This window comes from Aegilops tauschii, chromosome 7, assembly GCF_002575655.3.
Source record: "Aegilops tauschii subsp. strangulata cultivar AL8/78 chromosome 7, Aet v6.0, whole genome shotgun sequence".
NCBI classification, from domain to species: domain Eukaryota; kingdom Viridiplantae; phylum Streptophyta; class Magnoliopsida; order Poales; family Poaceae; genus Aegilops; species Aegilops tauschii.
This window is the reverse complement of record NC_053041.3, coordinates 537,626,425-537,651,013: the sequence shown is the minus strand read 5'-3', so window position 1 is coordinate 537,651,013 and position 24,589 is coordinate 537,626,425. Positions and strand designations below refer to the sequence as shown.

The 24,589-nt window shown below is 48.1% G+C and overlaps 1 protein-coding gene across 1 annotated transcript; it reads right to left on the bottom strand.

Annotated features, from left to right (window-relative positions):
• Positions 1-15,926: 15,926 nt before the first annotated feature.
• Positions 15,927-18,782, bottom strand: LOC109766622 (putative cyclin-dependent kinase F-2). The gene is made up of 3 exons (XM_020325395.3): positions 18,341-18,782; positions 16,334-16,440; positions 15,927-15,944 (listed from the first exon to the last, which is right to left on the bottom strand). The coding sequence occupies exons 1-3, from the start codon at positions 18,711-18,713 to the stop codon at positions 15,927-15,929; spliced, it is 498 nt and encodes a 165-aa protein (XP_020180984.3). The 5' UTR covers positions 18,714-18,782.
• Between the last annotated feature and the right edge of the window lie 5,807 nt (positions 18,783-24,589).

The window sequence follows — 24,589 nt, the reverse complement described above, 5'->3', positions numbered from 1 at the left end:
TGATTTGCTCTAACTTCTCCTTGCTGCCATACCCTTCTTTCAGCAGCTCAGCAACAAAAAGCTCAAGCTTTGCCTTCTCCTTCTTAAGAACATCTCTGTCAACTTCAACAGCCTTCATAGCCTTCCTGGTGTTCTTGATGATATCAGCTTGGCTCTGCAAAATGCACCTCTGCTCTTTTGCAAGTTTGAGCTTTTCCATCTGCACCTCCAACATAGCTTTCTCCTCTAGCTCCTTCTTCTTATTCTCAAGTTCTTCCTCCTCCACTTGTTTCTGGTACACCTTCTTGTCCACCCTACCATCCTGCCAATCAAACATCTTGGATACATCATCAACAAGCTTGGTGTACTCAATGCAAAGCTTGTCATTTTCAGTCCTAAGCTTGGCCAACTCCCTTTCATGTTCACTCTTAAGCCTGGCCAACTCCTTCTCAAACTTCTACTTGTCCTGTACCCTTCCAAAGTTCTGCTCATTAAACATCTCCCATAGCTTGCACAGACATCTCTGAAGAACAGTTGGCCAAGGCCCATCAACCCGCTCTACAACACCACAATTCACACCATTTTCCTGCATTTATAAATGTGATAAGTTATTTCAAATGGACTAGGAGCTTATTTCAGTTCCATGATTAACTTGTATAGACTTCATAATTTCTAACAATGAATAACATAAATGAAATATGATAAGTTATTACATATGTGACTGTCATATCAAACAAAGTGCTGCATCATATCAAACATCAGTGAACATACATAGCAGAAAAGTTTATTGGCATCTAACCTGGACTGGGCAGCCATAGAAACGCCTTCCTGTTACAGGCCCTTCAAAAGCAACACGCTTAATAGGCCTCAGTTGGTGCAGAATGCACTTGGGATGAGCAAGCTCAAGTTGGCCACGGAAAAGGGGCTCCACAGTGGTGTCTGGTTCCTCCTGCAACCATAATAACCAACAAACACTGGTTTCAATCTCCACTCAATACCAGAATCAACAAGCACTGTTCTTTAAACTTGATCACTAAAAAATCTCCAAATCAGCATGAACCCTAACACTGTACAGAGATGAACCCTAGGTTACCTCAATCCTACAATCAAACCCTACCCTCACTAATCAAGAACAGTATCACACACACAACAACAACACTACACTCAGCAACATCCATGGCTGTAGCCTAGGGCTACTAGCACCTAACCCTAACCCTAACCCTAGGTGGCAAAGAACTTACCATAAGTCCCATGTCCATGCTGACAACCTCGCACTCCTCCTCCGAGCTGGTTTCCTCGTCGTTCCAGGAAGGCATTGCGGCAAGGAGGTCGCCTCGAAGACGGCGAGCGGCGGCGAGCTCGTACTGGAGCAGGGGAGTGAGAGCAGGGGAGTGAGCGAGCGAGCACGAGAGAGTGTGCGAGCGGGTGCGCCCGACCGACCGAGCGGGTATATTTACCCCAGTTCCGACCGGGCCGGTCGGCTAACGGCCGTTAACGGCCGCGCCGTGAGCGCGCGTGGCCACGTGGGCTGACAGATGGGCCTGGTCCGTCAGGAAACGGGTTAAATCGCTAGTCACCGCGGGTTTGGGTTTTTTGAAACAGCGGACCGCGCGTTCGGTAGCTTTCTGAGAAAAATTAAAAAGTGGTAGTTTTTTGGAACCCTAGCCTGTAAACTAGTAGTTTTATGCTATTTACTACGTAGGCGGCCACCGAGGCTACCGTGCCCAGCGCTTTCTTGCGGGCGTCAAACACCCTCAGTGGCAAGCTTTTCATGGCTAACTCGCTACGATATATACCAACAACAGTCCCCTCACAGACGGTGCCGATGTGTGTGTTTGAATGTTGATAATGTTCCGCTATATTTATAGCTAGAGAGAAGGCGTGGTGAGCATACCGAACAACGTTTCCGTGAGTTTTTTTCTTCTAATTTTTCGATAAATGGTGGACTTTATTAACTCAAAATGGAGCATCAAGAGGATACAAACACAATGAGCACACCCCCGGCCTCTGCATAGCTAGGACGCACGCACACAAAAACACGCCGGTAAATAGCTAAGTCATATAAGACCAAAGCTATACGTAGGCGAGAAAAAAAATAAAAAAAATGCCCCAAAGCGATCAGATCAACGATCGGCAAACTATAACAATGACCATATCTGCACCGACCATCTCATGACACCATGCGGACGATGAGATTCTTCAACAGCAACGCCTTCAGAAAGGGAGCGACACTCAAATGTCACCGTCACCGGATCCAGCCACCCAAAGCTAGAATCTAGGCTTTCACCCTAAAGAATCAGTCCGAGCATTGCGAACAATGCCTTCAACAAGGTAATGATGTAAAACATCGCCATTGCTAGGTATACCAAAATTGGGTCAGACCTAGGCTTTCACCTCGGAGCTCGAGACCGGGTGCTCAAGTAGCACCATCATCGAAGTCATTCAGGTGTTGTCGCCACCACTTTTCCACAATCCTAGTAGCTATCATCGCCGCACAACCATCCCTCTGCATCAAGACTCCATCCATAGTTTGCATCTCGCCACCGAAGTCAACCACCTGATCTGTAGAGATGAAACTCACACAAAGATCTTTCAATGGCGACCGCAATCAGCGAGGCAAGTAGCCAGGACCATGGGCTGCAACTAGTCGGTGGCCGTCATCTGCACGCACATGCACATCTCAAGCGGCCGTCTGTGTGCGTAAGCATCCATGCACCAGCCCCGCATGCTTGTCTTGATAGTACTCCAAGTTATGGAGACCAACCAGATCGGAAGACCGGAATCACCAGCAAGCAACCAGATTGGGACGCACCAAGCCATGGAAATAATCTAGATCAGAAGGCCGAAGATTGTATTATGAGTTATGTGTTTTTATGACCGAAGTTTGTTCAGAGTCCCGGATGAGATCACGGACATGACGAGGAGTCTCGAAATGGTCGAGACATAAAGATTGATATATTGGACCATGTTATTCGGACACCGGAAGTGTTCCGGATAGTTTCGGGTAAAAAGGGAATGCCGGAGGGGTTACTGGACCCCCCGGGGAGTTAATGGGCCTTAGTGGGAAGGAGAGGCAGCGGCCAGGAGGTGGCCCCCCCAAGCCCAGTCTGAATTGGACAAGGGGTTGGGGGCGCGGCCCCCTCTCCCTTCCTTCCCCCTTCTCCTTTAGGTGGAAACCTACTAGGACTTGGAGTCCTAGTAGGATTCCCCTTCTCCCGGCGCGCCTAGCTAGGGCCGGCCGACCTCCCCATTCCTCCTTTATATACGGGGACATGGGGGCACCCTAGAACACACAAGTTGATCTTTTAGCCGTGTGCGGTGGCCCCCTCCACAGTTACACACCTCGATCATATCGCCGTAGTGCTTAGGCGAAGCCCCGCGCCGGCAACATCATCATCACCGTCGCCACGCCATCGTGCTGACGGAACTCTCCCTCGGCCTCAACTGGATCAAGAGTACGAGGGACGTCATCGAGCTGAACGTGTACTGAACGCGGAGGTGCCGTACGTTCGGTACTTGGATCGGTTGGATCGCGAAGAAGTTCGACTACATCAACCGCGTTAATAAACGCTTCCGCTTTCGGTCTATGAGGGTACGTGGACACACTCTCCCCTCCCATTGCTATGCATCTCCTAGGTAGATCTTGCGTGATCGTAGGATTTTTTTTAAATTACTGCGTTCCCCAACACATGCAATGCAGCTACTGTTGCAAACTGGAACAAAAAACGCCCAAACACTACAGGAAACAGCTATTTTGCCGTCTGCCACGGCGGACGGCAAAGGCACGAACGGCGGACGGCAAAGGCCTTTGCCGTCAGCCGCGGACGGCAAAAGGCTCCGGCAAAGTAGGCTACGGTAAACAGCTGCTTTGCCGTCTGCTTCCTGGCGGCTGACGGCAAAGGCCCTTTGCCGTCTGCGGCGGACGGCAAAGAGAGCGGACGGTAAAAATTGTGCTCTCAGTCCGTTAAGTGGCTAACGGCAGGCCTTTGCCGTCCGCCAGCGGACGGCAAATTTTCTAGTGTCTTTGCCGTCCGCCGTATGATGTCATCTACACGTCACCACATGGCAGGCCTTTGCCGTCCGCCGCTGACGGCAAACTATTTTACTCTTTGCCATCTGCCACTGTAGGCAAATTGACCAAATGGGTCAGCTCCCAGGAAGCACAGCTGGATGCCACGTGGCCTCTTTGCCGTCGGTGGCAGACGGCAAAGAGCCCGTTGCCGTCGGTGGCAGACGGCAAAGAGCCTACATATTGGCTCTTTTTTCTGTTTTTTATTAAATCCAACAATTTTCATCACAAATATATATGACATATACAGATATATTTCACAGCAAACATATAAGATATATATGATATATATGACATAGTTCCATCACATAGATATCCAACATGCAGAGTTCCATCATACATAGTTCCATCACATATGTTCCATCCAACTACCAAGTTCCATCATACATAGCATAGTTCATCCAACTACCAAGATACATGCATAGTTCAACGATACAAAAGAAACAGAGAAAGGGATAAGGAGCACTCCATCTATGCAAGCTTTCGTCAAGTGAATGAAATCTGCAAAATGAAAAATAAGGAAGTTAGAAATAGGTGACTAGAACAAGAAGAAGACTAGAACAAGAAGAGTATGTCATTTATGGGCTAACTTACGTGAAATGGATCATATATGAGCTAACTAAGTTGAAATGGGTCGTTTATGAGCTAACTAAGGTCAAATGGATCGTTTTTGAGGTAACTAAGGTGAAATGGATCGTTTTTTAGCTCACTTAGGTCAAATGGATCATTTATGAGCTAACTTAGTTGAAATGGATAGTTTTTGAGCTAACTTTGTTGAAATGGATCATTTATGAGCTAATTTAGTTGAAATGGATCTTTTTGAGCTAACTTTGTTGAAATGGATCATTTATGAGCTAATTTAGTTGAAATGGATCTTTTTGAGCTAACTTAGGTGAAATGGATCATTTAAGAGCTAATTTAGGTGAAATGGATCGTTTTTTAGCTCACTTAGGTCAAATGGATCATTTATGAGCTAAATTAGTTGAAATGGATCGTTTATGAGATAACCTAGGTAAGATGGGTCATTCTGGAGTTAACCTAGGTGAAATGGGCCATTTTAAAGCTAACGTAGGTAAAATGGATCATTTAGGAGCTAATCTAGGTAAAATGGGTCATTTTTGAGCTAACTTGGATGAACTGCATCATTTATAAGCTAACCTAGGTAAAATGGGTCATTTTGGAGGAAAAGAAGCTAACTCTAGGTCATTATGGTAAGCATATTGGAGGAAATAAAGCTAAGTCTAGGTCTTTATGCATTTGTTGAGCAAAACACTAGAGAAACTTACCGTGATCAGGGAGGTGTAGGAGCGGGGTGGCTAGTGCCGCTACCTGGAGAAGGATCGTGCGATGCGTTTCTGGAGTTAAGCTGCACCAAAGATCATTTCCAATGTCTCGTTAGCATTATGACACTCAAATGTTAAGACTAGCAAGTAATGTCCATTCAAATTAAACTCACCGTGCTCCCAGGAGCAATCACTGGCATCGGCGGAGCGGGCTGACCGGACTTCTCGCACACAGACTGCACATTTGGTTTTCACAACAGAGTCATACTAGTTAGTAATGAGACTCAAATGTTAAGACTAGCAAGTAATCTGCAGAAGAAACTTACCACAAGGAGCTCGTACATGGCCCTTGCCTGCATGTCATTCCGTGCCCTCTCCTCCTCCATCATCTTTCTCGTCCTCTCCTCCATCTCCCGCTGCCTCTCCGCCGCCTCCGCCAGAAGTTTCTCCGTTCTATCTCTCTCAGTCTGTATAGCAGCCTGCAACACCACTCACATGACCATTTTTAATCATTGATGGAAGCGCACACAATGTAATGGAGAAAGATAACTGAGTACGTATCACTAACCTTGATGGCGAGTTGCACTGGCCGTTCACGAGGCCTTATCTCAGGAGCGGAGCTCGACTGGCGTGCCTTGATCTCCGGGAGAGTGCTAGGACAAGGAATAAGTCCATCTCCAATGGCTATGGAGCCATGGGACCTCCCGCCACCAGATATCATCACCAGCTCTGGATCAATGGGACCCTGGCTCGGGTTAAAGTCCTCCCCTTTCCTCGCCTTCCCCTCATCTCTCACGAGCTTGTTGTGGGAGGAGATGTTGGTGAAGTTGTTTGCATCATTGAGGTCAGACTGAGAGAAAGCCTTGACTTTCTTGAAAGAGGCAGTGTGGGCCATGGCATACAGGTCGTACACCTCTGGCACCTTATCCGCCTTATTGTAGCGTGCCTGAAAGAGAGAAACAATGAAAATTAGTAATTAAAGGGCTCAAGCTAGCATGATGAATGAATTGCATGAATCATGAAGCAAACCACATACCCAGTTGCGCCCGAACTGATATAAGTTGGAGCTGCCTTGATGGTGTGGCACACCTTCCATTTGGGCACGTTTGTCCTTGGCCTCGTTGTGGAGGGCTAGCCATTCTTTTGAGCACCACTCATCGACCAACACCTCCCAACAATCCATCCGATCCACACACCATCTCGGAGGCGCCTAAGTTAGCAAATAGAAACTTGAGCGCTACGGCTAAGAATTACTAAATGAAGGAACTTAAGTAGAAGGCCTTAAGAATTACCTTCATGTACTGCTCCTTACTCAGGAACTTATCGCGGCACGCCGGCTTGGTCTTCTTGATACCACGCAAGGCGTAGTAGTCTCGAACAGCCTGCACCCGAGCCTCGTGCGGTAAGTTCTCGAGTAGGCGCTTGCAGACGTTCTGGATAACATTTGCCGCGTCCTCCTCGTATCCCTCCTCACACCTGTAGAATGTCTGCAATCAAATGAGACAATATTGATTAGTACAATTAATAACTAGCTAGTTGAAGATTTTTAAATGTGTAAAGGAGAAATTACCCAGAACGTCCTGATCACCATGTCTGCCCTCGTGTCGCACACGACACCGTCGATAATGACATCCGGCGGGGCCGGGGCAGCCACGTAGTGCTCCCAGCTCAATCCAAGCTCTGGAAGCCGACCCTCACCAGGCAACGTGACAAACCCCGGGAAGTTTTGCCGGCAAAGAACTCCAAGGACGGAGTTGGGCCGGCGGACACTATGATGGTGGTCCCAACCCCTGCAGCATGACAAGGCCAACGCATTAGTTATTTGAAGAAACGTGAATGCAGAAGGTACAAAAATATTAAATGCACTTACGTACATCTCCCCATCAGGGAAAATCAACCACCTCTGCTCGCGGGTCGCCGGCACGGACGGGAGCCGTGTAGCACCACGCTGGTAGACGGTGCCCCCCTCCTCCTCAAGATCAGTCGGCTCCCCGCCATCATCAGCATGGCCACTCGGCTCCTCGGGCTAATCTGGCTAGGTACCCCATCCGGACGTGTGCTCCTCCGGGGTCTCCTGGGCCGAACTCTCGTGGGCCGAAGGCCAGTCGACCCGAGGCTCATGGGCCCAAGACCCGTGGACCGGAGGCTCGTGGACCGGAGTCCGTGCAGCCTCCTCCTCGGACGAGTCCACCCTAGCAGTCACGTGCTCGGGTGAAACAGCTGGGGGTGGCGGCGAGGAAGGCGCCGTAGCAGTCACCCTACCTCCTCTCCCGCGACCACGTGCCCCACCTCCTCTCTTCCTACCTCGTCCCCTGCTGGGCACCGCGGTCGACGAAGAAGGGCCCGGCGGTGTGGACATACTGTCCAGCAACGCTCGGCGGAGAGGTGCGTCTGGAATCGAAGACCTCAGACCACGCGCCGACGAAGAAGGGGCCTTGGCGCGCTCCCGACCAGCGCCCACCATCTTTCAACACCTGCCATGACAAACAGTAAACGAAATTAGTACAACATAAAAAAAAGACCGACATGAAGAATAATATGTGTATCACTTAAGTGTATCATCATCAAGTACAACATTAAAAATTTAATACCTGACACTACTAATAATCTCGATCAGTATCATCAATAAATGCATAATCATCATCATCACTATAATCAATGACGGGCTCATAGGGTTCAGTGGCATCAACATGTGGAAGGCCACCTTGACGTAATCGGTCAAGCAATGACAGGTCATCCGCAGCAGTAACCTCTTCTTGTTCCAGCTCTTCTTGTTCCTCCTCTGGGGTGATGTCGGATTCACTGTTGCTGTCTACTTCAATGTTTTGGGGTGAAGTATAGCGGTTCTTGAAACGCTTTTTGGAAAGACGTGTCTCTTGGAAGAATTCTCCTTCATATGTGTCTGGGTTAATGTGAGGTTCATAATCCTCTTCCTTTGGGGGAGATAGTCTAGCACGTGGCGGCACTTCATAAACGACATCCCAACCTTTCAGATTTGGATTAGTTTGGCAGGCCCACGGTAGATAGAATACTTGGGTCGCCTGTTGCGCCGTAATATAGACATCAGGAACATCTAAATGGGTGCTTTGGTTGATTTCAACTAGCCCTATATGTTCATGAGTCCTTCTAGTCTCCTTCGGCTGAAACCAATAACATTTGAAGACTACGACATTCGGTGGGTTTTCACCATAGAATAGAAGTTCATAAATTGCTTCAACTCTCCCATAATACTCAGTACCTCCTTCGCCGATAGCAGATACACAAAAATTTGTAGACTTTCGGTCGGCCATAGATAGCTCTTTGCCATAGGTACGAAAGCGATACCCGTTGATGTCGTATTTGTCAAATGAACGGACCTTATAGTTAAAACCATTAGAGACTTGTCTCAATTCGGCGTCCATAGACTCTGAATTAGCCTACAAGTTTAATATGAAAGGATTGTTGCATTACGCACAAATTAGCGAATGAAACCGGGATAGCCGCCTACAAATTAGCCTACAAGTCTAATAGAAATTACCGTTTGTTTGAACCAAGAGATGAAACCGGGATAGCCGCCTCCTTGCTTTGCGAGAAGCTCATACTCTTCGACAGAATCCTTTTGGATCACCGCTCCATACGAGGAATAAGGCGACGTATCGACTGTATGACATATCCAGGAATAAGAGCAGTTCAAAGGAAATAGAAGTTGCGAAACTATGTACCGAGAACTTACTCGATGTACGGCCGCACTTCTATCAGGTTGTTGAAGATATACAACGAAATGGTCTGCCATTGTTCGTTATCCAAAGATACTGGATTTGAAACACTGGCTGGTGCGAGATTCCCTTTGAATAGGCTGAGGTTGGATCCACCCTTTTTAGGGTCGTCAGCATTGTACCGAGGCTTCGGATTATGCAAATGACGATTTTTGGCTTCGTAGTGTGCTGTCACGAAGTTTGCCGCCTCCTCAGTGATGAATGCCTCAGCCATCGATGCTTCAATTCTACGTTTATTTTTACATTTTTGTCGAAGCGTCTTCTGCATCCTCTCAGTTGGGTAGCACCAACGATTTTGCACGGGCCCCCCCCAATCTTGCCTCGGTCGGGAGATGCAAAATCAAATGTTGCATTGGATTAAAGAAGCCCGGTGGAAAGATCTTCTCTAACTTGCAGATCAACTCTGGCGCCAACTCTTCCATTTCTTCTAGCACGCCAGGCGATAGTACTTTCGCACAAAGAACACGGAAGAAATAGCTGAGTTCTGCCAGTACTAGCCATTCATCCTCAGGGATGAAGCCACGCAACATCACCGGCATTACCCGCTCAATCCATATGTGCCAATCATGACTATTGAGACCAAATATCTTCAATTTATCAAGACTAGCTCCCCTCTGTAGATTCGCTGCATACCCATCGGGGAACATCAACTGCATTTTCACCCACAAGATAATTTCCCTCATAGCTGGCCTTCCAAGATTGAACCATGCCTTTGGCTTCGTCCAGTTCTGCTTTCCTTTCGGTTCTTTCATGTTTTGTAACGGCCTATCACATAGCGCCTCCAGATCGACTCTAGCCTTAGTATTATCCTTTGACTTCCCATCTATGCCGAACAATGTACCAAAAAGTGCCTCGGCGATATTCTTCTCAGTGTGCATCACGTCGATGTTGTGTGGGCAAAGGAGGTCTTTGAAGTAAGGCAGATCCCATAAGCATGTTTTGTGAGTCCAGGCGTGCTTAGAATTATACCCCTTGAAGTACCCTGGACGCTCTGGATCTGGCTCGAGAGCGTTTAACTGATCCAGGGTCTGTTGGCCTGTCAATGCAGGTGGTGCAGAGTTTTTGACAACTTTACCTCTGATGAAGTTCTTCTTGTCTTTCCTGAACTTATGGCGAGGATTCAGGAACTGTCTATGCATGTCGAAGCAAGAAAACTTGCGACCGGCCTGAAGCCAACGAAACTCAAGAGCTCCCTTGCATGTGGGGCACGGGAACCTTCCATGCACACACCAGCCAACGAATAGCGCATACGCCGGCAAGTCATGCATCGAGTACATGTACCAGACACGCATTATGAAGTTCCGTTTGCTATAGGCATCGTATGTCTTGAACCCATTATCCCAGGCTTCTTGCAATTCGTCCTTAAGCGGTTGCATGTACACATTCATATTTTTCCCCGGATAGTTGGGCCCTGGAATTATCAACGTCGGGAAAATGTTCTTTCTTTGCATAATCTGTCCGGGGGGGAGATTGAGTGGAAAGACAAATACGGGCCAACAACTGTATTGGGCTGCCGTCATACCAAACACACTGAACCCATCCGTGCTGATGCCGACTCGAGGATGCCTCGGATCTGCCGCTTTGTCACCATGTAATTCATCAAACTTTTTCCACGCAACACCATCCGATGTGTGTACAATCATCAGATTCCCATCTGCATCTAGTTCGGTTCTTTTGCCCGTTTTGTGCCACGTCATCTGTCTGGTCGTCTCTTCGACCATGAAAAGACGTTGAAGTCTTGGTACGATTGGCATATACCGAAGAACACTAACGGGGATTTTGGTCTGTGTCTTCTCACCCATACCGTTGTCTACCACAACATACCTGGAAGACTTGCAAATGGGACAATAGTTCAAGTCCGCATAGTCAAGCCTAAACAAGACACATCCTTTCTCACAGGCATGTATCTTATCATAGGGCATCTTCAGTGCACGGAGGATTTTGTCCGACTGGTACAGGTTTGCAGGCATTACATGGCCTTTGGGTAGAAAGCGTCCAAATACTGTCATCATTGCATCGTAGCATTCTCTGCCCAAGTTGAACTGAGCCTTCAGAGCCATTGCTTGTGAGATGGCATCCAACTGACAAAGCTCAGTGTGCTCATGGAGCGGACGTTTTGAAGACTCCAACATTTCATTGAAGGCCTTTGTAGATTCCTCCATCTCCTCGTCCGAATCCCGAGCATCATCAAAGTCTTGCACCATGTTTTCCATCCCGGTACCATGCTCGTCGGTGCGACGACGATCCACCTCAGCTCGGTCACGTTGGGCAGACTCACCATGAAATGTCCACACCGTATAATCGGGCGTAAAACCACTCTTCTGCAGGTGTTTGCCCATTTCAGCCTCTGTCCTCTTTTCCCAATTGCCGCACCGTAAACAGGGGCACCAGGTTTTCCTCTGGCCATTTGCAAATGCGGCTCGCACAAACCCCTTGGTTTTTGTGAACCATTCAGTGCTCCATTTGTTCTGACCAGTGTGACCGGTGTACATCCACGCACGATCACTCATCTTGACTTTCAGAGCTACTAGACACACAACAAATATATATATATATATAATTCACCATGTATATATTCATCAGTTGATCTACTTTGTCAATTTTATTACGTCCATGCAACCTACACTCTAATAGGTAATGATAGGTCCTAATCCCACCCGAGTATGTTTAGATTGAGTTCATTTTCCCATGCTATGCTCCGGATCCTACGCAAAATTTCGGCAGCACCTCCCCGCTGTTCTCCTGATACACGTCTCTGCAATAAACAGAGAGGATGTGTACCCGGAGAACAACAGGGGAGGCACTGACGAAATTTATGCGTCGGATCTGGAGCAAAGCATATGGGAAAACGAACCCAATCTAGAAATACTCGGGCTGTCCATGGATAGCGTTGGACAATTCGAAAGAATCAAGGTTATAAATATGCAAATGCATGCACATGACGCTTTCGAACGGGAGACACATATTGGTTACGCATACTGATGATTCAAGACACATATATAGCTAGCTATCAAGTTTCATCGGAATAGATCAAATAATTAATGGGGGAGGAGGACATGTCATTTGTGCTCACCCACGAACAAAGGGGCAGAGCTCGTCAAACGCACGGCGAGGTCGTCGAACACCAAACCTCGCAACGACGAAACAACTGCACATTTAAAACTACCCGATCAACACAATTATATATGATGTTTTTCATAACAAAATCGAAAGATATATGACCTAACTAATAATTCACAAATATATGACCCCGTCGGCTTCTGGAAGGCCAAAGAACAACTTTTCGGGAGGTGTCGGGGGTCGGGGTGTCGTGTCGGTCTCGGGTGCCGTGTCGAGGTCGGGGTCTCGGGGTCGGGGTGTCGGGTCGGGGTGCCGGGTCGGGGTCGGGGTGCCGTGTCGGTGTCGGGGTCGGGGTGTCGGGTCAGGCTCGGGGTCGGGGTGTCGGGGTCGGGGTCGGGGTCTCGGGGTCGGGGTGTCGGGGGTGTCGTGTCGGGGGTCGGGGTGTCGTGTCGGTGTCGGGGTGCCGTGTCGGGGTCGGGGTGCTGTTTCGGGGTCGGGGGGTCGGGGTGTCGTGTCGGGGTCAGGGGGTTAGGGGGTCGGGTGTCGGGGTGGAGTCGGGGTTGGGTGTCAGGGTTGGGGGGTCAGGGGGTCTTCTCATTCTTCTACTACTTCTACTTCTTCTCATTCTTCTACTTCTTCTCATCCCCCGTCTTCTTCTTCTTCTTCTTCTTCTTTCTCCTCCTCCTCCTCCTCCTCCTCCTCCTCCTCCTCTTCTTCTTCTTCTTCTTCTTCTTCCCCCTTCTACTTATTCTACTTTTCGTCTTCTTTTTTCATCTTTTTTCACTTCCTTTAATTATGACTATTTAACTAAAACCTAACACTAGTCTAATATAATCCAATCTAATTAATCTAATCTAGCTAACTATATAACCTAAACCTAAACTAAAAACCTAAACTAATTAAAACTAAACTATTTAAACTAATTAAACCTAAACTAATTAAACTAAATAACGTAAACTAATTAATTCTAAACTGAAAAAACTTAAACTAAAAAACCTTATCTAAACAGAAAAGAAAAACAAAAAAAAGAAAAGAAATGGCAGGGGCTCACCGTGGGGGCGGCGACGGGTCGGGGAGGGGGCGGCGACGGGGCGGCAGCGAGGCGGCGCAGCGCTGGGGAGGGGAGGGGCAGCGATGGGCGGCGCTCCTCGGGGGGCGGTCGACCCGCGGCTGCAGCGGCAGCGGCGGTTGGTCGGGGGTCGGGGGCGGGGACGGGCGCGGCGGTACGGGGACTAGACGGCCGCGGCGCGGCTGGCCGACGTGGAAGGAGCGGCGGGGCCGCGATGGAGGTTGGGGAGGGGTGCGGGGAAGCGGGGAGGCCGGCTACGCCGGACGGGGTCGGCGGCGGCGGCACGGGCTGGTGTGGGCGGGGCGATGCGGAAGAGGCGGCGAGGGTGCGGTGCGGTGGAGGTCGGGGCGCCACAGGGAAGGGGTGTGGGGCGGCGGGGCGGCGGCACGGGCTGGTGTGGGCGGGGTCGGCGGCGGCGGCGCGGGTGTGGTGGGGACGAATGAGAGAGTGGGGAGAAGAGACGGGGCGGGACGGCCGTTAACGTAGCCGCCTCTTTGCCGTCTGCCAACGGTCGGCAAAGAGGTGGGGCCGGTGGGCTTGAGTTGGTTAAACAATAACTGGACCCACCCACCTCTTTGCCGTCTGCTAGCGGACGGCAAAGATTCTTTGCCGTCAGTCAGCGGACGGCAAAGAACTGGCTGATGGCAAAGACTTCGTTTGCCATCAGCCACATCTTTGCCGTCTGTTTTCTTGTGGCTGACGGCAAAGACCTTCTTTGCCGTCAGCCAGCAGACGGCAAAGAGGTGGCAGACGGCAAATAAGTGGATTCCAATAGTGAAAGGAGTTTTACAGGATTGCAATTTTTTTGGAATTTCTTGCTAATTTGCGGTGCGGGGTCTTGTGTGCGAAAATACGTGACGCTTTGTTCGGTTCTAGGGGGTTTAAACCTCTAGCCGATCCAATTCGTGTCACCCAAGGGGCGCGCACCGGCCTGCCCGGTACAAAAGCCGTGGAAGCTGCTGGGTGAGCATTGCAGGCTAGATAGGGAGGGCCCCACCTTGGCCGAGGTGTCGGGGAAGATAATGTTGACACCGCTGCCACCATCCATCAGGACCCGCAGGAGGTGGAATCCTCCAGCGATCAGATCTACTACCAAGGCGAACTTGCTGGGGTGTGAGACGTAGGCCGGATAATCGGTGCTGGAGAAGGTGATCTCGCATCGGACCACTCCATGAGGTCGGATGGGGCTTATGAGCCCTGCACGTCTCCGCGGTTGGGAAGATCATGTTGATGCTGGTTGTTTGGGTGGGCTAGCGGGTTGATGAAGGTCTAGTCCTCCCGCGACGGGCGGAGGCCCGCACTGCCTTCCTCACGTGTCGAGCGGTGGGCGAGGGAGCTTTTGTCGATTGTATTGATCTAAGAAAAATATCCAAATTAGTAAAAAGAAGGTGCTTTTGTCGTGCGGTGGGCGGGGAAGCTTGGTCTGTCGGTTTGCTAACATGCGGTCCCACGTGTTAGTGATGTATCAAGCCGATGCGCGTTCCTCGTGAGGCAGAACAATGGCAGAAGCAACACGTGGTTTTCTTGAAGAAGATGATGGAGAAGTGGATTCAGGGAAGAGTGAAATGATGGTTGCTTTGTCCGTCCAACTTATATTGCGGGCAAGGTGCAGTATTGTGATTTGACGTCTCATTGCTCATTATTACTGCGGCGCTACAACCGGGGTGCATCCCCCTGCTGTTTTGCACTGTTATTTGGTGCATAGCCCCGGATGCTAGATGTCCCACATGTCGGTGAAAGGAAGTACAACATTTATGAAAGCGAGCGTCTCCACTCTTACGACGGAGGAGTACAAGACACGGTAGCCCACTTAACTGTAACTTGTAATGTAGTACTGCGTTGTAATCTTGTACCACTTGGTTTTGCTGCTTCGCGTGATCCATCAATACAAACCCCGATTAAAAAAGACGAGGGCGGGTCTTTTCCTGCAAGGTAGGCAGGGGAGTTTGGTGTAGTCGGTTCGACAGATAAAGTAAGAGAAAGTTGTGATGAGATGCTTCAATGTGTATTGGGCCCTTTTTTTCTTTCCTTTTTGAAGTGGGCCCTTTTCAGATCACTACTAGATGATACTAGCCCGCACGTTGAGTATATTTCAATGCAATTTTAATGTACATGCCACGTGAATACTAATTGAAGTACTAACAATATGTTCCGGCCCGCCGCTTAACACGCACTGGCAAGGTATATCAGTAACATGTGCGACTGTAAGTGAGGAAATCGACGATGGGCCAAGCTGAGAAACTCCCTCGCTTATCGCGCGGAAAAGCCTCGTCCTAGCGTTCTCAATTGTTATTTGTATCTATCGGTCGTGTCAAGGAGCAAAACCAAATGTTACAACTTACAAGTTCAAACTGAAAAAGCCTGCCGCATTCGCGTCGCACCTCACACGGTCGGTCCGGCACACCGCTCAAGCTAGGGAACGTATGTTCTCTTGCATTTTCACTCACATATGGGATCATTGTTGAGCAAACCGACTATCGGCAAACCCTCACCCCGCCCCCATGTGTCAGTTGAGTTAGAGCAACGAGGAGGGAGAAGAGCTAGTTGTAGCACGGGCTGTAAGAAAATTGGTGTCAGATGAGACTCGTACTGGTCTGTACTCTACCACTGTACTACTCCTACTACTCTACACTATTAATATGCGGTCATCCAACCCTGTCCGACAAAAAAGACCGCACACACCGATTATTTGTTGATATTTAAATTTGTTTTCACACAGCAAAATATCCCTGAAAACAACAACACACAACAATGGGGCTGGAAGTTATTGAGGACATAAGGAGAAAACTTTTGCAGGCTAGGATTCGGCATAAAGATATTTCTATTCGAAAGGCAGAGGCTGGTTTTTTTTGTTGCGAAATGCAGAGCCTTGGGTTTGGCGTCAAACTGAAAATTTTGCAATTTTTTTATCATTTATTCTCAAATAAGGCGCACCGGACGTCGCGCAGCCGCACCAGCCTCGTGTGGTTGTCTGGTGGCGGCGTGTGCGATAGGCGATAGCACAGTGATACTCTCATTTACCATTTGCAGCTCAAGCTTTCAACATTTGCCTACAAGGTGCGTTCGTCCCCGGCAGTAAATTCGTCAATATACATTACAAAATAAAGCATCTTTGTACGGAAATGCACTCCCAAGTGATGAGGTAGAATGGTGGTCGAGCACGCATCCTGTGCGGCTGAAGCCGGGACGTCGGCGGTGCCAGCAAACCATGGGCATTGGAGCGCCATGGCGAATAAGTAATTTTACCGGTGGCGGGAGGTACCGTCACAACATCCTCCGTCCGCCTAGTTTCGTCAAAATTCGTGCACTCTGTCAGAGTATATACTACAACTCTTATACTATCTAAATACGATTAGCACACACTGACACATCTGACCATATACATGCATGCCATGCAGCTTTGTCAGGAGAGAGAGAGGCTGACCGGGCATGCATGATTCTCTCTCCCCACATAAATGTCATGCATTTTATTTCGTTCATATATTTTGAATGATTGATATATTTCAAAGCGAATGTCTATTTTTGAAATTTTCTATATACTTGAGATCATGTTGACAAGACCTCTAGAATAAGATCAATGTTGGATATATTTGAACTACTTTTAATTTATATATTTCAATTTTCTTTGGCATCACTTTCATAAAACATAAGATTGTTTTGCTATTCCAAAAAAGTGTTTGCTCCTGTTTTGCAAATTTCAAAATAATAATTTCACCTTTTGTAAACATTGGTTTCACTTATTTTAAGACACATATTTTACTTGTTTTAGAAAAAAAATCACTCATTTGAGAAAGCATATTTCACCATTTCTGAAACTAACTGTTTTTACGCATTTCATCTATTTCAAATATAGCTGCTTTCACTCATCGGAAGAAAGTGATGTCACTCATTTAAGAAAAATAATTTCACTCGGTTGAGAAAACATATCTCACTCAGTTGAGAGAACATATTTTCACACATTAGAAAACACAGATTTTAGTCGTTTCAAAATACTAGTTTCACTAATTTCTGAAAGTCGATTTCAATCATTAAAAAAACTATTTTCTTTATGTTCAAAAAATCAATTTCACTCATCTGAAGAAACATATTTCACTCAATGAAGAAAATGATTTCACTCAGTTGTGAAAACATATTTCTCTCAGTTGAGAAAACATATTTCGAAAGAAATATTGAAACATATTTCACTCAGCAGAAATATCAGTTTCACACATTGAAAAAGTCGTTTCACACCAAAAAGGACATATTTCACTTTTTTCAAATAACTCATTTCACTCATTTCAGAAAACACATTACAGTCGCTCAATTGAAATATTATATTTCACTTGTTTCAAAAAACTGATTACACTCATTACAAAAGATAGATTTCATTAGTTTCAGAAAAACACATCACAGTTACTCCATTGAAGAAACAGTTTCATAAGCTGGAATATGAAACTCAAAAAGAAAACTATATTTAGAAAAGTGGTTTCAATGGTTTCAATATAAAACTGATTTCATTCATTTCAAAAGAACTCACTTCACTCATTTCATTATACTTATTTCATTCGTTACCAAAATGTTTTGAAATAATCAGTTTGACATGTTTGAACAAACTAGTTTCAGAAAACTGATTTCACTTATTTCAAAAAATATTTTCACTAGTTTCAAAATCGGTTCCAATTATTTTGAATAAGTAAATTTGAAATACATGAAATTTAAATTTTGATATGATTAAAATAGAAAAACTTAAACTAGTTTAAATATATTCAAAGTTGGTCTTGTTCTATAGATCACATGTTCGGGAATTTGAATATATAAAATATTTCAATTATAGAAAATTAGTGTGAGAGATATTGTACATCTAAAATTTTAAACAAAGATAAAATGAATGGATTTGTGTGTGAGAGAGAGGAGAGATGCTGCATGCATGCATGCGTACCGTTCCTGTTAAAAGGTACTGCATCATTTTGACATTGATTAGAGTTAAAACAGAAATACAAGAGATATTTTACAATGAATACTTTCATATACACATACACATGGTCTCACAACTTTAGATATGGCAGCACCTCATTGGTGGAAAGATCACCGGTAGCTCCCGGCTCCAGTAAAAAACACTTTGCGAGCGCCATGGCCGCTGGCGGACGCTCGCCGGGGTCCCACGTGAGGAGCCCCTCTAAAACCTCGGACCCGTCGCGCGACAGGCGCTCCTCGGGGAACAGCTCACGAAGCCGGCTGCCGCCTCGGCGGGTCAGCAGCTTCTGCCCCGCGGCGGCGAGCGGCGTGGATGCCATACACGTGCCGCCGAGCACGCGGAAGATTCTCAGGAGCTGGTCGGTCGCGCTGTGGCCACGGAACAATGGCTCGCCGGCGAGCAGCTCCGCCATGACGCAGCCGAGCGACCAGGCGTCCACGAGCTCGTCGTAGTCCGGCTTCCCCAGGAGTCTCTCGGGAGCCATGTACCAGAGCGTGCCGGCCTGGCCGTGCGGCGGCGTCGCGCTCAACATGGAAATGGCCATCCCGAGACCGTATATCTTTACCACGCTCTCGCCGCCGACGAGGATGTTCCCGGGCTTAATGTACCGGTGGACGATACCCCGCTCAGGAGCTGCCGATGTGGCGCGTCTCCTCGTCCACGAAAGGCCGGCGGCGACCACGCAGAACGTGGCCAAGGCTCGGGCCGACGTGCTCCAGGACGAGTGAGGCTGCACTGCCCGGTCCCGCGCGATGCCGTGCAAGCCGACGACGGAGGGATGGCCGCGACACGCCGCGAGGTAGTGCGCTTCGCGCAGCAAGTCGCGGTGGAGCGCGTGGGCGGTGGCACGGCGCCTCCTCTTGCGGCTGCCGTCGTCGGGTGAGCGGATGAGGCATTTGAGGGCGACGTCCGCGCCTTGACGACGACGCCGAAGCCGCCCTTCCCCAGCACGCGCGTCAGCTTGTGGTGCTCCCGATGCGCCGCCTCTTGCGGGAGCCGGCGGCGTGGTCGTCGATCATGGCGCCAATGGCGGCTTCAGCACCGGCGATTCGCGAGACGGTGGCCATGGGGTTCCCGCCCCCTCTGCTGGTGCGTGTCGGAGAGCAAGCGAGGGGAGTACATGCCAAGTTTTCGTGGCGCGCGCGCAACGCGTGGAGCGCGTTTGCCGCGGTTCAGTCGGATTCCGAATTCGATCGGGAGTGGCGCTCTGCTCGCCTCCGACTGGAGTACGGCCACCGCCTCGGCGGGAGATATAAGCTCCATTGGGGGCCTCGTGGTAGGCGATCGCCATCTTCCTTCCCAATTTCTCCATCCAGTCCTCCCCACCTCTCCATCCAATCCAATCCAAGATCGATCAGGAGCTCGCGGAAAAGGCGCCGCCATGGCCGGGCAGATGCTCCGTCGGTGGGAGAGCTTCTACGGCGCCTTCGACCCCGTGGACGCCGCCATCGAGGCCGCCGACCCAGACCAATTCTCACGCCACGTGTTCCGGCGCGCGAGGGGAGACCTGCTGGGACGGCTCTGCAGCGCCGCCGACGACGACCAGGCGGAGCGTATCTGCGGGATTCTCGACGACATGATGGCAGAGTCTCTCGAGACGCTGAGGCTGGTTCCATCATCAACGCCGGAGGCGCCCGTCTCCACGGAGCTCGCCGAGTCTGTGCGCGCGCTGCGGGAGCACGGCTCGGAGCGCGTCCGCCTCCTCGCGCGCGGCATCGTGAGCGGGTGGGAGGCCTCCGTCCAGGACCAGGACGACGGCGCCAAGGTCACACCAGCCACGCCCATGAAGAAGCCGCCGCAGCCCAAGGCGATCGTCGGCCAGCAGCAGCAGCGTGTCTCCGCCGACCGTGACGCAAAGACGAAGCGACCTCCCAAGATCAAGCGGTTGGCGGAAATCATCAAAAAGGCGTCAGATCCGGCCGCCAGCTTCGTCGACGGTGACCGTGCCGGGTTCTGCTCGGAGGAGAAGATGGAAGCCGCGAAGCGCAAGCTCCGCCAGGGTTACCAGGAAGCAGAGGACGCCAAACGGCGGCGCAAGACGCAGTTGGTGCAGGCGCCCAAGATGATGCAGCCAATCAGGCGGTGCACCAGCTCCATGGTCAACAAGACCTTCGGGGTCAGCACGCAGCTTCACGTGTAGTGTGGCTCTCGTCAAGAAAATAGCTGATCCAGAACTAGTGCCCCGGGGGAAATACACTTTGATTTCTGGTTGTATTTGCATTTTATATGATGATTTTTTTATTTTTAAATAAAAAGTCAAAATAGGTAAGAACTATTTTCACAAAACACTTGACTTACTTTTGCACTGATACATAAATGCCGATGAAAAAAAAACAAAAGTTGACCTCACAGCAAAAAAAACAAAATTTATTTGCTATTATAGGTCACTATTCACACTATTTTAGCCAAAAATTTGTCTTTTTTAAAAGAAGTCAAAAGGATATTTTTTTTCATGGATTTTATTTCTCACGCGTACAATAGAAGGTCAAGTTTATTTCAAAAATATTTTCAGTAATTTTTGACTTTTTGTTGAATTACTAATTTTTTTTCCCATATAGGGTGCATATGTCCCCATAGACCAAAAGTTCCCCTCCAGTGCCCTGGTCACTTTTATGTAGTATATCCTTCTTCTCGAAGACTCGAACATGGCATACTGCAATGCAGTTGCTTGTAGTTGTAGCTCGTATGCATGTTCTGTACTCGATCGAAAGAAGTTGACGAATTGAAAGCGAGATTTAGTGCTACAAATCTGGTAATGTAGTGTTATCACAAATTAGTTTTAAAATCCTTGAAGTTGGGTGTGTGGATTTCTCAGTTGATGGGACAAAAAAATATAGAAGAAACGAAAAGATATGGAGGCTGCACTATGGCCAATCTGTGTTTTCGCTGTACCCGGAGTCGAAGTCGCGGCGGATGACGAGGGTGTGCCGCTCTTTGTCAGCTAGCAGAGCCCAGTCGGGTGCGCACGAACGCTGCGGCCCGGCCGAGCACGGCATGCAGCTCGGGAGGGAGGATGTCCCGCGCCATGCCACGTGCCAGCATCACGTAGCCGGGAGTAAATAGCATAAAACTACTAATTTACAGGCTAGGGTTACAAAAAACTACCACTTTTTAATTTTTCTTAGAAAGCTACCGAACGCGCGGTCTGCTGTTTCAAAAAACCCAAACCTGCGGTGACTAGCGTTTTAACCGTTTTCCTGACGGATTGGGCCCATCTGTCAGCCCACGTGGCCACGCGCGCTCACGGCGCGGCCGTTAGCCGACCGGCCCGGTCGGAACCAAAGTGGGCGGTCGGGCCACACACTCTCTCACTCCCCCTCCTCTCCCCCGCGGTGACCTAGGTGGGCGATGGCGGCGGCGCAGCCAAATGTCGTCGTCGGCGAGCTATTGAGGCAAGGCGGCACCGGCCAGGAGGGCGGTGGACACTCAGAGGTGGACAAATGGCTAGGCAGCTCGAGCTTCCCGGCGCAGCGGTCGCAGCAGCCATCACCGCCCACAGCTCATGTGGATCCGGCGAGCTCAGATCCGGAAGTCCGCGCGGCTAGGGCAATGGCGAAGCCCATCCACACTGATCCAGCAGGCGGCCACCATTGGGCGTCGTCCTTTGGTGGAGTGAGGTAAGCACTGGTCAATGTTTCTGGGTCCTTTAGTTAAAATTTCCGTGTGCTTTAGTTCAAATTAGAACTAGGGTTAGTAATTGTTTGTTCTTGGCATGCTACTGTATTTTATTGGTTAAGTCAGTGTAGAAGAAAGTGCATTTGGTTAGTTCATTTGGTCAGTGCATAGATGTTCTTGATATCTGAAGAAAGTTCAGTAATGTTCAGTGACTTAAAAATAATTGTTTGTCAATTTAATCCTACAGCTTAGATGATGAGATTTGGGACTTGAGGCTACATTTTCAAGGAATAGATAATATGGAGAAAAAGTATTCAGTTTCCTCAGATATCAGTTATCTGACCATATTAGCATTGGTTGAGTTGGAGGGCTATGGCATGGATGCATTTCTGACTTATGTAAAGGAAGAGGGAAAGGGGCTGGAGGGTGTGGATGCCCTGGATACTGAGGAGGCATTAGAGGAAATGCTTGACTTATTTGTTGATAAGAAGGTACTGAACATGAGTGTCAGAAAAGCTACTGATCCAAGCCCAGCTGATGAGGAACAGATCCCCATTGATCATGTTGGTGAACCTGTTGTTTACAGAGTTTCACAAGAAGGTGTTCTGTACCCTGCCTCTAATGCTAGCTTGCCATCTTTAACCCCTAATGAGCCCTACATGAACACACAGCAAAGCAGCAATTTGAACAAGGGGAAAACAGTTGTGGAAGAAGAAGATGTAGAAGAAGAAGCAGATGAAGAAGAAGAAGATGTACCAGAGGAAGAAGAGAAGTTGAAGATGACAAATCATCTTCAGATTTTGAGTTCTTTAGGGGTGATTACAAAGGGGAGAAAATTTCTTACAAAGCTTGGTGTAGGGGTGAAGATGAGGCTGGCACTGATACTGCAGAGCACTATTGTGCAGCTAACTCGGAACCTTCTGAGTTTTGGGAGGAAGAACCAATAGTTTCTGAAGATGAAGAAGTAGTGGATCCTACTGCTGTAACTACAAAAGCAGCCAAAAAGCTTAAGCCAGTTAGAAAACCTGGCCCAACTAGCAAGTCTCACAATGAGCCTGAGCACAACAAGTTTGAAGATTATGTCCCTGAAGCTGATGAGTACTGTTTTCCAGGTGATTTTGGCATAAGTGATGAAGAGGATGCACCAAGGCTGCCATCTAGAAGAAAGAGTAGGAAGAAGCAGAAGAAGGAGAGGAGATGGTATGATCCAAAAAGGCCTGATGCACATGAGCAGTTTTCGATGCATTTGTGCTTTGAAAATGTAGTTGAGTTCAGAGAAGCACTTAGAAATTTTCATATGAGGACTCTTAGGAATTTTAAGTATCACAGAAATGAACCAACTAGGGTTATTGCTTGGTGCTCTGAGAGAAAACATGGTTGTGAGTTTTACATAGTTGCCTCCAAGATAGCTCATGAGGCAACTTTCAGTATCAAGAAGATGAACCTAGATCACACTTGTGGAGCAAGTGGAGAGAACACAAAGGTGACAGTCAGTTGGGTTGCTAAGGTTTGTGAGGATACAGTCAGATCCAACCCTGGAGCTGGTGTTGACACAATTATGTCATACACAAAGAAGAAGTTTGGTGTGCATGTGCCTAAAAGCTTGGCATATAGGGCAAGGAAGCAAGCAGTTGAGGTTGTGCAAGGAGATCACAAACTCCAGTATCACAGAATAAGGGACTACCTGCAGTGTGTGCTAGATACTAACCCTGGCAGTAGGTGCATAGTAACAACACATGAGGACCCACTTAACCCAGCTCCTACCCCAAGGTTTCACTATATGTTTTACTGCTTGTTTGCATGCAAGGAGGGTTTTCTGAATGGATGCAGGCCATTTATAGGTAAGTATTCAGAAATTTATATGATTTTTAAACATTGATGTACTTAGGCACTCATGTTATCATGTTAGCAGGTCTGGATGGTTGCTTCATCAAGCTAAGCACTGGTCAGCAGATATTGGCAGCTACAGGGAGGGATGGCAACAATAACATCTTCCCAATAGCTTTTGGTGTTGTTGATAAGGAAGAGACAGACAGTTGGACATGGTTTCTCACACAGTTGAGAACAGTCATTGGAACTGGCAATAAGTTTGGCAAATACACAATTATGTCTGACAGGCAGAAGGTATTTTTCTGAACCTAGTCTTTACATTTGCCTTTACATTTGCCATGAGTAAAATGTTATTCAGTAGTAACACTTAAGATTACACTACATTGAACAGGGATTGTTGAATGCAATAGATGATGTATTCCCTGACTCTCCACAAAGGTTTTGTCTTAGACATATTTATGCCAATTTTCAATCTGCTGGTTTCAGAGGAGAGGAACTTAAGAAACATTTAGATCAGGCTGCCTATTCCTTTACCAAACATGGACATGATTTAGGCATGGAGAATTTGAAAAAAGAAAGTTTAGAAGCTTGGCAGTGGTTGTCACAGATACCAGAGCATACATGGGCTAGGTATAAAATGGACACTGTGTGCAAAACAGACCTGTTAGTAAACAACCTTAGTGAGGTTTTCAATAGAATGATATTGGATGTTAGGAACAAACCAATCAGGACTATGTTAGAGGGCATAAGAACAAAGCTGATGATTAAGTTTCAGAAGATCAGAGAGAAGACAGAGACATGCAGATGGGAAATCACACCTACTTATTCAGAGATTTTAGAAGAGGGGAAGAAGTGGGCTAAATATTGTGAAGCATACATGGCAGGGCCAGGCATATGGCAGGTCACTAGTAGCTCTGAAAACACATATTGTGTTAATTTGAACAATGAGACCTGTCACTGTAGGAGGTGGGACAT